The sequence below is a fragment of the Drosophila hydei genome, unplaced genomic scaffold (assembly GCF_003285905.1).
Source record: "Drosophila hydei strain 15085-1641.00,03,60 unplaced genomic scaffold, DhydRS2 tig00008122-arrow-pilon, whole genome shotgun sequence".
NCBI classification, from domain to species: Eukaryota; Metazoa; Arthropoda; class Insecta; order Diptera; family Drosophilidae; genus Drosophila; species Drosophila hydei.
In genome coordinates, this window is record NW_022045833.1 from 6,042,637 (window position 1) to 6,056,776 (window position 14,140).

A 14,140-nucleotide genomic window follows, 5' to 3' on the forward strand; every position below is an offset into this window, starting at 1 on the left:
TGAGTTTCTGCTAAATATAAAAGACTTGGCAACAAACTTGAAAGTATATAAATAGATAACAGATTCGATAGCTACAAAATTCAATTTTTAGCAGTCGTGTATAATTATATATATATTAAATATAATATATATATATATATAATATATATATATATATATATATATATATTTATATACATATATATTTATATACATACGATTTTATCAGCAACACATTCATTGTTCAATTGCCATATCTTAATCGTAGTTATTACCAAATAACAATTGCTGTGTATCTATTCTGTTAAATTGTTTAAATTTTGGAACACACAAAAAAAGCTAAACAAATGACTTAGGCAACGAACGCGCTGGTTTTTGCGCAAGGTGCGCCAAAGCCAAAGGCGCTGCAGATAGTTACATATATAGCCACTGTCTCGCCCTCTCGCTCTCCCTCTCCCTCTCGCACTGTACAGTTAGCCATAACTGTGTGTGCAGACATTTATAGCCAACGGTCGTTGGGCCCATTGGCAACATTCCGTGCATATTAATTACACGCGATTCGTTTGCAGTTATGTTGTGTTGTTGTTGAAATTCGAATATTATTGAATGCAAGCCAAATGCTTGGTGAAGCTCAACGAGCTCCAAAACTGGCCTGGTATTTCTATATTATTTCTCTTTTTTTTTTTGAGGGCTTAAAGAAAAACCCAGAGACCCGAGCCGTAAACCATTTTGCAAGTGCGCACGTAGCCAAGCATAGCCAGGCCGTTCGACGCTGCTGCTGTTGTTGTTGTTGTTGCTGAACTAGTTGCCACACTTCTTGCTCATATTATATACCTATATATATATATATATATATATATATATATTTTTGTGCTTATATTTTTACTTTTTTTTCTTTAAATTTGTTGTTTATTACGCGCTTGCAACAATTGTTCCAACACCTAGGCTACAAAACACTTGAGCAACAAACTTTGGTTGCTGCTGCTGTTGCTGCTAATTGTTGTCTCTCACCTTTGGAATTAGATCGTGCGCATAGACATTATCTCTGGGCGGCAATTTGGGCGGCTTCTCGCTGCGCTTGTGCGCCAATTGTTGCGTCTGCAGCAACAGTTGCTCACGTGTGGCAGCCACATGTCCATTGCTGCTGCCATTATTCAAATGCTTGCCCAGTTGCTGCTGTTGCAGTTGCTGCTGCTGCAGCTGTTGCTGGTGGGCGCTGCCAAAGCCAGAGCTGCCCGAGCTGCCGTTGCTGCCATTGCCGGCCACGCTGTAGGGATCCTCGTCGGGTATGGGTATGCGCGGCCGATTCTTTATATCCACAATGGGACGTTGCACTGTGAACGAAGAAGATGAAGTAGAACATGAAGTAGATGCTGTAGTTGCATATGTCAGCCAGCGCTGCTATTCACAATTGTTGCTGCCAATAAATCAATAACTGCCAGGCAATTGGACTTACAATACGCACAACACACGCGCACTCTCCCTATCTCTCTCACACACAGATGAGACAATAGAAGCTGTGGAGCCGCACTCTTAACTATCTGCTAATGTGCAGCCTTGACGAGCTTACGCTATATATAGAGCCACAGATAATGGCAGAAAATATAACTTAAGATGTTCAGCATGAAAGCCTATAGAATGGAAATATATAGAGCTAGTGATGTGTCAAGATTATGAAAGTGAGAATTTTTAATTAATATTGAAAAGATCTAGTTTTTTATGTGTTTTACTTATTTTTTCCAAAAAACTTTCAAAAATTTATATTTTTTATTTAAAGTATAAGAGCAAAAGCATGCAGATTGAAATGCTTTAATTTATCTATATATCTATCTATACATATATATACTATATGTCAGTCAATATCTCTACGCTTTAGTTCTTTAATAACCCTGAGCTTAACAATAGCTCACTGAGCGACATGCACACATATATAATGCATATATATAAATATATATATATATGTGTATATGTATGCCTTCTCGCAACTCGACTCACCTGGCGGCAATTTGCTCTTTAGCATATCCATGGCTACCACATTCACAATGAGCACCCAAATGGGGCACTCCAAAATGTCATTCTCCGATTTGACAAAGGCCACTGCCGATAGGCATTGCGTTTCCAAGCGTCGACGATCTGGATAGGCACGACGCAATTCACGATTCACGTTCGACTGGAACTTCTTCATATCGAACAGCTGTCAGGCGACAAGAAAACAGAAATTAGTTAACAATACAACAATTTGCATATGCTACTAACTACTCCTCGCTATATACATATATATATATATGCACAAACGATTTGCTATATAGACTTGCCTTGACTATTTTTTCGCTTTCGAGCGCCTGATTTGGCAGCTTTAAGATTTCGGCACCAATGGAGGTCTCCTCGTTGGGAGTGCTGGCGGTGCTCTTAACAAATACGTTGCTCTTCGCATAGCGACGCACGAGTATATTGCCAGCATCATCCATTTTGATCTTGACGCCCTACAGGTGTTCAAAATAAATATATAAAATTTAGCTGTACTTTGACTTTTTGTATCTTTTTTATACTGTTAATGGCAGTTTCTTGTAATCGTTATCAGTTTTTATGCAAATACTTTTTGGCAGGGGGGTGAGGGCAGAGTGTGGAAATTGTGTCGCTCACTTTAATGAGCCATAAACAACAAGAGAACAACAAATACAAATGAAGCACGCTTGCTTACCTGCCCGATGACGCGCTTCATTTCGTCCGTCTTCTGATCCCGCATCGGATTGTCAAAGCCGCACAGCCCAATGCTGAAATACAGTTAAATATATTTATATAAATATATATATATATATATATATATATGAATGTGAGTGTAGATATGTATATAGAGTCAATTAATTATTTGATTAATTGCAAATCAATCAAACGCAAAATAAATAAAAGCCTCGGCTCTAAGTCAACAAAGTTTTGGGGGTACGTTCACTTTTTTGGCCAGCATGACTCACTTGGCCTGCTGCACCATTTTGTTGCATTAAACGTTTGACAAAACAGGGGCAACAAGCAGCAGCAGCAGCGGCAGCAACGACTGCTACAACAACAGCACCACCCCAGTTAACAACAGCAACATAACTGTGCATTCGCCTGCCACAAATTCGCATTGACAGTGATTTATGCGCTTGTTGCAACATGTGTGTATGTGTGTGGCAGCTGCATATGAATTTATAACAAAAACATATCATATTTTGTCTTCCAGTTTTTAATTGCAAGCTGACTCATATGAACTTATATATTTTTTGGCAAGTTTGTTGCCTAAGTCTTTGGTTTTAGCCTTGCTTAAAAATATACACTCAATCTATGTTCAACTTCTGGTGCAGTAAGAACATATAAATGAATACTAAAAACGTTTTATTTATTTTTTGACAATTTCGACCAAGTTCGTTGCCTAAGTCTTTTGTTTTTCTGCTAATATTATTACTAAGAATTTTCTACTTCTGTCTGAAAGGCTTAGCTAAGAGCTACTTCTCATATATGTTTTAGTCATCTAAATTGGCTGACCAAGTTTCTTGCCTGAGTCTTTTGTCTTGCCTTGCTTAAAAAACCCTCTCAAACCATGTTTAATTTCATATACAGCTGCAGGTAGAGCATTTAACTTTATTATTTATAAACATTTAATTATTTTTTATTGTTTCGACCAAGTTTGCTGTCTAAGTCTTTTGTCTTGTGCCTGCTAAAAGTAAAATAAGCCCAGGAAGCCCTTAGCTGCATATTAATTGATATAAAATAACCATTTCATATAGTTTTTTAGCTCATCTTAATGCAGTCTGACATATGCTTTAAGTTTGTTGTCTAAGTCTTTTGTTTTGGCCTTGCTTAAAAATAAGCTACTGTCAAGCTATTTTCTACTTGTGCCGTAGCTGCAGGAAGAGCTCTTGGCTGTTGCTTAAGGTCGTCTCAAATGTCGGCCAAAAATGCTAACTAGATGCTGCAGAGGAAGCCGCGCCATACAATGAAAACGAAGCTAATTGTAATCGTTGTCGTTTGCGGCTGGCAGCAACTGTTGCTGCCGTTCATTGTTGTTGTTATCTGCACTGCTCCTGTCGCTGCTCACTTGCTGTCACTATTATGTTTTATGTTAATTTGTATAATGAAGCGCTGCCTAGAAGAAGAACAGGCAGCAGCAACTATTGCTGGCAGCAGCGATTGCTGTTGGCATTTGGCCATGTGCCTTAGTTCTGCGTATAACATCTGCCAACGGCGGCTGCTTGGCGTTGATTTATTGGCTAAACGCTTGTAAAAACCGTTGAAATGTGTGTCAAAGTTTTCCATGAAATGAAATCGACATGGACTGTTGCTGCTGTAGCTGTTGCCGCTGCCGCAGCCGCTGCTGTTAGCTGATGTATGCCTTTCAAGGTTGCCCCTAAACGAAGCGGATTTTGCAGTTCTTTTGTGTGTTTTTAGCTTCTTTTTTCATACTTAAATGCTTTGTTTAATTTTAGACTTATTAAAGGTGTCTGCCAGAGCAAAAGATGAACCGGTATACGTAAGAAATATAAGTTTAGCACAACTGCGGCCCAACCCCGAACCAGGCAAACCCACTGCCAATCATTCAACACACATTCAGTTACCAATTCATGGTTGCATTCACTTCGATGTGGCCACAGCCAGTTTTATATACACATATTGCATATAATGTATACTATATATATATGCATACATATCGGTTGCAAGGTCGTCCAGTATAAAAAAAAACTGGACCTGACACGCCTAAATGAGCTAAAAATGCGAAAGGCACAAAGGCAACAACTGTTTGTCTTGCATTTTTGCGGCTGCCAATGAAAGCGAGAGTCCACGCTGTAGCGGGTTTTTTTTAAGCGAAGCACCACAATTTTGGAGTTCAAGTTAAACGTGTGCAGTGGGTCAAACCTTGCACGAGGGGAGAGCGAGCAGCGGCTGCTGTTTCCAGTTGCCGTTGTCGTTGCAGTTGCTTCTTCAAGGAAGCGACAGCAACAATGCAAGTTAACGGCAACTGGTTCCAAAACTGACCTACGGCTAGTTTAGCATGCAAACAGGCACCGAAAAAGAAGCGAGACTCTTAAAAATGAGACAATCGCAACCGGTCGCGCTAAAAATAATACCCGGCTTACTGTAACTCAGCAACGAGCTGCTAGTGCAGTTGCTTTTTAGTGCAAATATTTAAATCAATAAACAAAAGACTTAGGCAACGAACGCGAGGTAGCTAAACATATTGTAACGGCCATGCAGTACTGTAGTTGCACTTAGATGCCCTGTAAAAGCAGTGTTCTTGATTTTGTTAAATATTCTGTGAGAAGCAGGCGTGCTTCTTGCCTTATTGCATATATATTCTTGATCAGAATGACTTGTCGAATCGAAACAGCAATGCTTGTCTATGGATGTCTAATTGTCTGTCTGTCTTCTTCTCTATCTGCCTGCCTGTTCGTTTGGATATAAGCCTCTACATATCTAACCGCCTATGTTTTGATTGCATAAACATATCGATTTCCTAAGCATTATCTAGATATGTAATATTTGACTATATCTTTCAATTTTCTTAAAATTTATCAAAGTCAATTTTTCTATTTGTTTTTTTTTTTAGAGAACCAGAGACACCAAATGTGGTATGAAGCTTTGTTATTATTTTAGCTTAATTATTTATTTTGTTAATATTTTTACAATTAAATAATTCGCACCATTGCCCCAAAAGTTGCAAAATAAAACTTGTAGCTCAAATGTTCAGCTGCCATATTTATAAACACTAAATTTCATAAGGATCGCATAGCTCGTTCCCAGGTTGGTTAAGAATGCCTATAATAAAGTGGGGCTGTGAAACTACTTGAAGCTAAGCAACCCTTTTTGCAGAGTTCAGAGTATTTTCGAGTCGTGCACTGTCGCCTAGAACAGTTCTGCTTGTTAATTTTATCTCAGTAGACAAAAGACTTGGGCAACGAACGCGAGCTACAATTTGATCCAATTAATTGAATTATTTGCTGACAACAGTGCGACGCACCTTAAAACCGGCGAAGGCTACAACTAACCAGGTTCTTAGCTAAATATAACAGACAAGAATAGATAAATAATGTGGCACGTGTGCTCAGATCAAAACTAAGGCACAGTTCGCTTCTATCCGGTTGCTATTGTTGATTAAAACTGTCTTTTGAATTGGCTGTAAATGAAATCGTGGCCTTGGCCAGGCGCCAGTCGCGCCTTTTTTTGCCTCACTTTTAATTCGCACGAAATGAAATGAACAAACAACAAATCTGAGCAACTATGTTGCAATCGAATGCTCCGTTTATAACGCGCGCTGCGGCAGTTGTATTATGATCTTGTTATGCGATTTTCGATTTCCATTTCGATTTGGATTTTTTTTCAGCCAGCAAACATGCAAATTTTGATTGGCAACGCCCACGCAATTGCGAGCTGCCAATTGTCCAACAGCGGCCACAGTTGCTGCTAACTGTCATAAGCAGCAAAATTTATATTGGCGCCATTTCAATTGTTGCACAAAGATAATGGGGCAGACACGTAAGTGGTCTGGCCCTGAGTGTGCTTAAGGGTTTGCCCATTAATTAAATGCGCTTGTTGCCCTGGCCTGCGGCTGGCTGCTGCCTCTTGCGCTGCAGTTGTGTGGTCCTTCAGCATCTGTGTGCATCGCCCACACAGCGTCTAATTAATTAATTTACATGTCGGCAGCAGCAGCAGCAGCAGCGGCAGCCAGGTGTGAAAATTGCCAATCGCATCGCATGCAACCAAGAGCTAAACTGAGCCTGAATGTTGAAGACGAAACTGAGATACCCTAGGCTCAAGAGTAAATTATTTCTTACTGCTTGATGTAAGCTATAGTACTTAAATTTGTTATTGTTGTGCGTCATCGTCTAATAATCTGTTTTATCTGCAGTGCATAAGATTCTTTAAGCAGCTGCTCTATGATAGCTAAAGATCCCCAATGCCAAGTGAAACTGAAATTTGTTAAGCCCTCTGGCTGCCACATGTTGCACGTCATACACTTAATTGCTAGCTGCGCGCAGCTTCTGTGCTTGTGGCTATACCAATTACAATCAAATCTAAGCGTAAACACGTTCAGTACGCATTAACATACATAGTTCAGGAAGCTATGTTGTCTGAAGTGAAAGTCGATAAGCGAAACAGGTTTCAAATAGCTAAAACTTGGTATGCTAAACGTTTTGCGTTTAACGAAAATTCTTAATAAAAAGGAATTAACATTTTTTCTTGTCAATTCGAAATGAAATCTAAACAACATTTAGACACGGTCAAAGTGCTCGAATGGCCTGGCAGACCCCGTTTAAGGTACAGCACTCGCTTTCCATTTGCATTTGCAAGCAGATTTCTAGGGAAAAACGTTGCGTGCGCTGGGCATATGATAAACAGATCTAAATGCCATTCAAATTCCCTATGCGCTGACTATTTTTAAATTGACAAACAGCAAAAACGGAAAAAAGAAAAGAAATAGGAAAATGCTAACAAGGGCTGACAGCAACTGCAATTGTAGCTAATTAATGAATGTACAAGGTTCTGTCGCGGGCGCTTAGACAAAGGGCCCAGCAGACCGCACATATATAAAATCTATCTTTATCTTTGATGTTGGCGGCAAGCTGCCAATTGATTAGCCTGACACTTTCGACTCGAAATCAGTTTTTTCTCTGTATTGCGGGGCATATTTAACCTGCAATTGACATGAACAAGTAGCCAACAGCAAATGACAACAGCAATAACAGCAAAAACAAGCAAATATTGAGGAAAAAATGGCTAGAAAGAGGAGCCGCTGCCTCAGCCACAAGCTCAGTCCCAGCCTCTGCCAAATGACAAACGGCAATTTGCATCTGCAGAGATCATCAATGGATGACCTCGTCACGACCGCAGCGAATTGCTTTCTTCATTATTTTCAATTTCATTTGACTTGTGATACCCTGTATGCTGAAAATTGCAGTAAATAGTAGGCGAATGCATGTACAGGGTATCTGGTAGTTGTTACATGCTTTATTTTTAACTTTTTTTTTTGGCTGTTTACAGATTATTTCTTTAAGGCTTCAGATGGTAAGGAAATCACAGGGTATCTATAAGTCGGTTTTTTATTTATTTTTTATTTTTAAAGAATTGTCTATTTGCTGTTTACAGAGTATTTCTGTGCTGATCATTTCTCACAGGCGTACTTTTAATAAACAGCTAGATGTAGTTACGAGGTATGTGCTAGTCAGGCACTCCTCACTGTTGTTGAGATTGCTTTTAGCGTTATCTTGCTGCTGCTTATAGGTTATTTTTGTATTAAGTAATCCAAGTTGAGCTACTCTTATCTAATTACGAGGTATGTGCTAGTCAGGCAATCTTCACATTTGCTTAGAGCCATATCTGTTGTCTATAGGGTATTGCTGCATTGAGTGAAACAGGTTAAGCTACTCTTAATGCACAGCTGTACTAGATCTAATCAGTTACGAGGTATCTGCTAGTCAAGCACACTTAACTAGCATCTAGATTTGCTTCATCGAAGTTTGTTAGCTAGGGTATCTCTATGCCAATCATATTTTAGTTTGCCTCTTGTAGAACTAGTTTAACCTCTTAACTTTCTGTTGTCTATAGGGTATTTTTTTGTCAGTTAAGTCTTACTAACTACGTGGTATCTGCTAGTCGTTCATTTTTAGCCCTTTCAACGATTGCAAGCAGTAAATTGATTTTATTTATTATTTATTTCATTGCGCCAGGCTGATTATTGTTGATGTTGCTGGTTGCTGTTGCTGCTTACTGTTGCTGCTGTTATTATTATTAGGTATTATTGTTGCTGTTGACATTTTACGGGCGGCATCTTCATTTCATTGTTGTTGTGTGGTTTACAAAGGAAGCCGCCCAGCATTGCCCTTTTTGGGGCTGCTGACGTTTAAGTTGCTGCTGCGGTTGCTGGCGTTATTGTTGTTGCTATTGCTATTGCTGCTGGTGCTGTTGTTGTTGTTATTGCTTTTGCTGCTGGTGCTGTTGTTGCAATTCCCTGTTGTTTCTGTTGATGTTGAGCTTTCAGTTGCTGCTGCTGCCGCTGCTGCTACTGCCGTTGCTGTTGTTGTTGGTGATGTTGCTGCTGCTGTGCTCATTTCAGTTGCTACTGCTGCTGTTGCTTGCCGGATTGCTGCTGGTTGTTGTTGCTGTTCCTGCTACTTCTTTTGCTGTTGTAGCTTTTGGTGTTGCTGCCGTTGGTCCTGTTGCTCCAATTGTTGCTGCTGCTCTTGTTGTATTTGTTCCTGTTGACGTTTCAGTAGCTTCTCCTGTTGCTGCTGTTGTTTTGCAGTTGCTGTTGCTTGCCAGATTGCTGCTGCTGTTGTTGTTGTTGTCGCTGTTACGACTGCTGCTGCTGCTGCTGCTGCTTTTTTGTTGTTGCATTTTATGGGGTTGCTGTTGGTGCTGCTGTTTCTGTTGTTATTGCTATTGTTGCAGTTGCTGTTGTTGCTGTTACTGCAGGCTCTCGCCTGCTGCTCATATGGTTGTTGCTGTTACTTTTGTTGCTGTTGTTGCCTTTATTGCTGCTGTTACCCAGATTACATTTTAAGCAACGAACTTGAATTGCTTTTCAGCCTGATCTTTTTTAATCAGCGCATTTATGGGCTAATGCATTATGCATGACGTTGGCTCATATCGAGATATACGTATATATACAGGCATATATAGAGATACACAGATACTTGTAAGCACCTCGACTCCATTATGCAGACTTCTTGACATTTGAACGAAGTGCTTTTGCAGCGTGTGGGCAAAAATAAGAAAAAATTGCCAGAGCAATTGAGCCAAAAAGCGTTTGGCATTTGCAATTTCTGGCACGCAACGACGAAATCATTTTGAGACGGAATATGTTAATTAGCTTCAACTGCAGCCGCAGCAGCGACATAGCCACAGCCACAGCAGCAGCAACTGCAACCAAAAACCAGAAACTAGAATTCTTCATAGCTCAAATTGCGGCAGCAAACGGAAATCGCTCATTTTATACAAAAATACGCGCAATTATTAAAACATTTTCACCTGTTGTTGTTGCTGCTATTGTTGTTGCTGTTGTTGTTGTTGTTGACGCTCATTTTATTTTCGGGCATTTTCACATGCTACAAATTGCTGCCAGCAAGTGAGGTCACAGATAAAAAATGTCGTAATTTGCATAGCTGAAGGTTTTTGTTTGGTCTTAAATACGATACTTAATATATAGACAAATCTTTATATATATATATATATATATATAGTATATCTTTGTCTTCTATAGCTTTTGTTTTTCTAGCTCCTCGACAAGTTCAGCTTGGCAATTAAATTGTAATACCCTATGCCATTCAATTTAATGGGCGTTGCTGCGGCGGTGTCGGCGTCGGCGGCTCGCTAAAGTTTCATTCATTGCTCATTTGGGAGCAGGTGTAATTTCATCATTTATTATCAAGAAAAACAGCAGCAACAACAACAATAACAACAAATTGCTAAAGAAAAAAAGTGCGCTTCTCCTGCTGAGAGTGGGTCAAGGGCGAATCGGCTGCAAAATGTTTTGCGCAAAAAGTTCAAAGGCAGCAATTGCCGACTTACACAGATATATATAGCTGTATATATGGCATATTTATAGGTACATATATATATATATATATACATATATTTATTGTTATGTTTTTTCGTTGGTCTGCTTGTAATTAAGGTACTGCCCTGCCTCTTATAAAAACAGGCCAAAGAAAAACAATCAACTGAAGGCATTTCAAAAACAAGTAAGAGTGAGCTTGTTGCAGCTGCCAGACTAAGAGATACCCTAGCAAGCATTCTGGTTTCAAACTTATTGAACCATAAATATGAGCCTCAAAATGCATATAAGGAAAGTTTTCATTGTTCTAAGAAGTCGTCTAAGCTACTATTAAAATCTATGTACAAAATGTAGAGCTCTTAAATTATAAGACATATGCCATATTTGAAATGATTACTAATCGATTTAGAGGGTATGAAAAAAATTATTGCTTATTTGAAAATAAATTTGATCTACAAATGAAGTAGATAGATTTGTAGATTTATGTGTACAATTTCAGATAGCATCTTATGCCAGATATCTCTCAAGCCTTTCTAGTCTCATGCAGCTATCATTAGATCGATTCATTTTAAACTCTTATACTAGTTAGCCAGTCTCTAGCTATATATTTATACAGCCAAGCGCAGATTGATTCGTCTCTAGTTATTCTACTAGCTAGTCAGTCTCTTATATATGCAATTATATATATAGAGACTATATAGATGTGTTTTAAACTCTTATAAAAGCCAGCTGAGCACTACCTAAGATGTCTCTTATACATTACAGACTGGGGTATAAGACTAGATCAACTCGTCTCCAGCTCTTATCTAACTTGCTCGTAGACATTCAGAGAGATAGCTAGACTAGATGCACTTAACTGTTGAAACTGATCGGGAATATAAGTACTATATATACATTTGAAGCTTGCTTCTCAAATATTGACTGGTGAATATGGACAAAAAATCTTTTAAAACTAAAAAGTGTTGTTATAAAAATTTTAACATTTTTTTTAGCTGAATGAGTTCAATAAAACTTTAACTCTTAGCAGAAAAAAAGCTGCATTTAGCAGCTTTGTTTAAGCCATTGTCTATGCATATACATACCGCATGCCATCGAAGCCATCGTCAGAGCCATTGATTGTGAGCACTGGAGCACGTGCATAGGCTTTGGCCACACGGCGATTGCGCTCAAAGACAATTACTTTGGCCCAGATCTCATCATCAATTTGCGTCCATTTGTCCAGCACTTCCTGTATGTGTTCCTGAAAGAGACAAAGACAAAGAGAGAGAGAGTGAGAGTGAGAGAGAGCTTTGCTAAATGGCAGCTTGAGCAATAAAAAAAAAAACAAAAGACTTAGGCGAGCAACTTGCTGCAGACGAAAGCAACAAAATCAAAGCAAAAAACGGCTGCAAACGGCTGTTGCAAATGCAACTAATGCCAGCAATTTTCACTTTCCATCAAATGTGTAACAGTGTTTGTGTGTGTGAGTGTGTGTGTATAGTTTTTTGCTAGACAAAGTGAACGGCCTTGTTGGGCGCTTGCGTTTGTGCTTTTATTTTTCACTCACTTTACTTTTACTATTGCTGTTATTGTTGTTGTTGCTGGCATTACAAGCAACTGTTGTTGTTGTTCTTGTTGCTGTTTGTTAAATAAAAGTTAAAATCAAATCGGAGCAAATGCTGGCACGCCAGCGAGTCGTGTTGCAGCAAGACATATAAAATTATAGACAACGCTGTTTACTATTTTATATAGCTGCATTTGTATATGCATTTGTATATATATATATGTAGGTGTGTTTGTGTGTGTGTGTGTGTACGTGTGTGCTTTTGAGATATTTAAAGTGCTGCAAGGCTTTCGATTGCACTAAGAAAATGAAAATGCAACTCGCTTGCTTTATTGCTTGCGTCATGCCTAAGTGCACAAGCGCATATTTTACATTTTGATATAGTTTTATCTATATATACATATATATCGATATGCTGTTACATATGTACATACACACATCTATAAGCATAAGTAGAGGCTGCTTAATAAATACATCAAATGTAATCACATTATTTGAGCAAAATATTTATGAAGTTTTAACAGCAGCAAATGGCTAGAAAATGTTATAATAAATATATGAGTTCACGCTTCCTAGCTGAATCTTCAAAAATGATTAATAATATTTTAAATTATTAAAGTAAAGTTAAATTTGTTAATTGAAATTTGATTTATATTGTTTATTTCTTATAGCCACTATTTCATAAAAAATATTTAAACTGTTATATAATTTTTCTTAATTATCATCACTATTTTTTTATATCCCTTTAGATGCGTCTTTGCTTGCAAATTCTTATCGAGATGTTGCTAGCTTTAGCTGTAGCGACTGTAGATTATTCTTTCAGTTTTGTTATATTCATTTAATTAGTTATAATTAAAAAGAGTTATAACATGGGTCTTAAATAGTTTGATGTTCGATTTCGTGAACTAATTTTTTTCTCTCAAATTTTTAAATTTTTAATTGCAAAGAAAAATGCAAATTTAAAAATTAGCATATTAAATTGGGTTGCTAATAATTTATATAAAATTATGGAATTAGCCTAGGCCAAAAATATGTAAATATATAAACAAAACAAAAAAGTTAAAAAAAAATTGCTAAAATAAAAGACGAAAACAAATACAGGAATTATAAGAAAGCTAAAATATAACTTGATAAAAATGAGCTCATTAAAAAATTAATATAATGAAATAAATTAAATACGTAGTAAAAGAAATTAATAATTAATTTAAAAATTGTCAAATAGAAAACTTAAAAATAAAGAAACTAAAAATAAAAACTAAAGAGATAAGTAAATAAATTAATAAAATACTACAAATATATTTTAAAAAATATATAAACAAAACACTTTCTAAAGTAAAATATTTAAACCAAATTTAAATATTTTTATTTACGCAAATGCAAGTATAAGCCTAATGAATTTAATGAGCTGTCTAAATGAGCACATGAATAGCTGCACAAGCAAATCAAATCAATTTCATTACGAACTGGTTCACTTAGGTTCATTTGAGTTCAATTTCTGTTGCACTTTTTCCTTTTCTAAATGCCATTATCAAACAGTGTTGTAAAGCGTTCAGTAGACATGCAATTGTGAACTTTAATGAACTGCCTGAGTGAACCACTTATGTAAGCATATGAACCACAGCATATACAAGCCAAATCAACTGGTTCATGACTTCATTTAATTGAAATTTCTGTTGTACTCTTTGTACGAGTCGCGCATACAATCAAGGCTGCTGGCACAGCTGGCGGTTTAATGGCGCCGCATTATCATACGGATAAAAAAGAGTTCAATTAACCCAACCAGAAGAACAGGGTCATAAAACAAAAGCCATTAGCCCAGTAACCAACATGAACAACATTACCCAAAGTTCAGACCTAAGCACAAATAAAATATGAATAAGACAAACAAGCAACTTCCATTTTTTTTAAGTTTTTATTTTTGTTTAGTTCTACATCGAGTTTTTAAAGGGGAGTACGTTAGCTGAAACTTGTCTAGGCAGAGCTCCAGAGCTGGCTGATCAGATGCTGCCCGGCCAGCACATTAAAAATGCAAATAAATCATGTAGTAAAACTTGTTAACCTTTTCGGCGTGTTGTATAGACGCGTGTGTGTGT

At 37.6% G+C, this 14,140-nt stretch overlaps 1 protein-coding gene across 1 annotated transcript in view; it reads right to left on the minus strand.

The window, feature by feature from the left end:
* Positions 1 to 14,140, minus strand: part of LOC111603303 — a 35,194-nt gene that overhangs the window by 2,829 nt on the left and 18,225 nt on the right. The window contains exons 3-7 of the mRNA XM_030225055.1: positions 11,587 to 11,744; positions 2,681 to 2,753; positions 2,295 to 2,462; positions 1,975 to 2,173; positions 991 to 1,313 (exon numbers count right to left, since the gene is read on the minus strand). Of these exons, the coding sequence (XP_030080915.1) occupies positions 991 to 1,313; positions 1,975 to 2,173; positions 2,295 to 2,462; positions 2,681 to 2,753; positions 11,587 to 11,744 (921 nt within the window). The remainder of the gene's footprint in view (positions 1 to 990; positions 1,314 to 1,974; positions 2,174 to 2,294; positions 2,463 to 2,680; positions 2,754 to 11,586; positions 11,745 to 14,140) is intronic.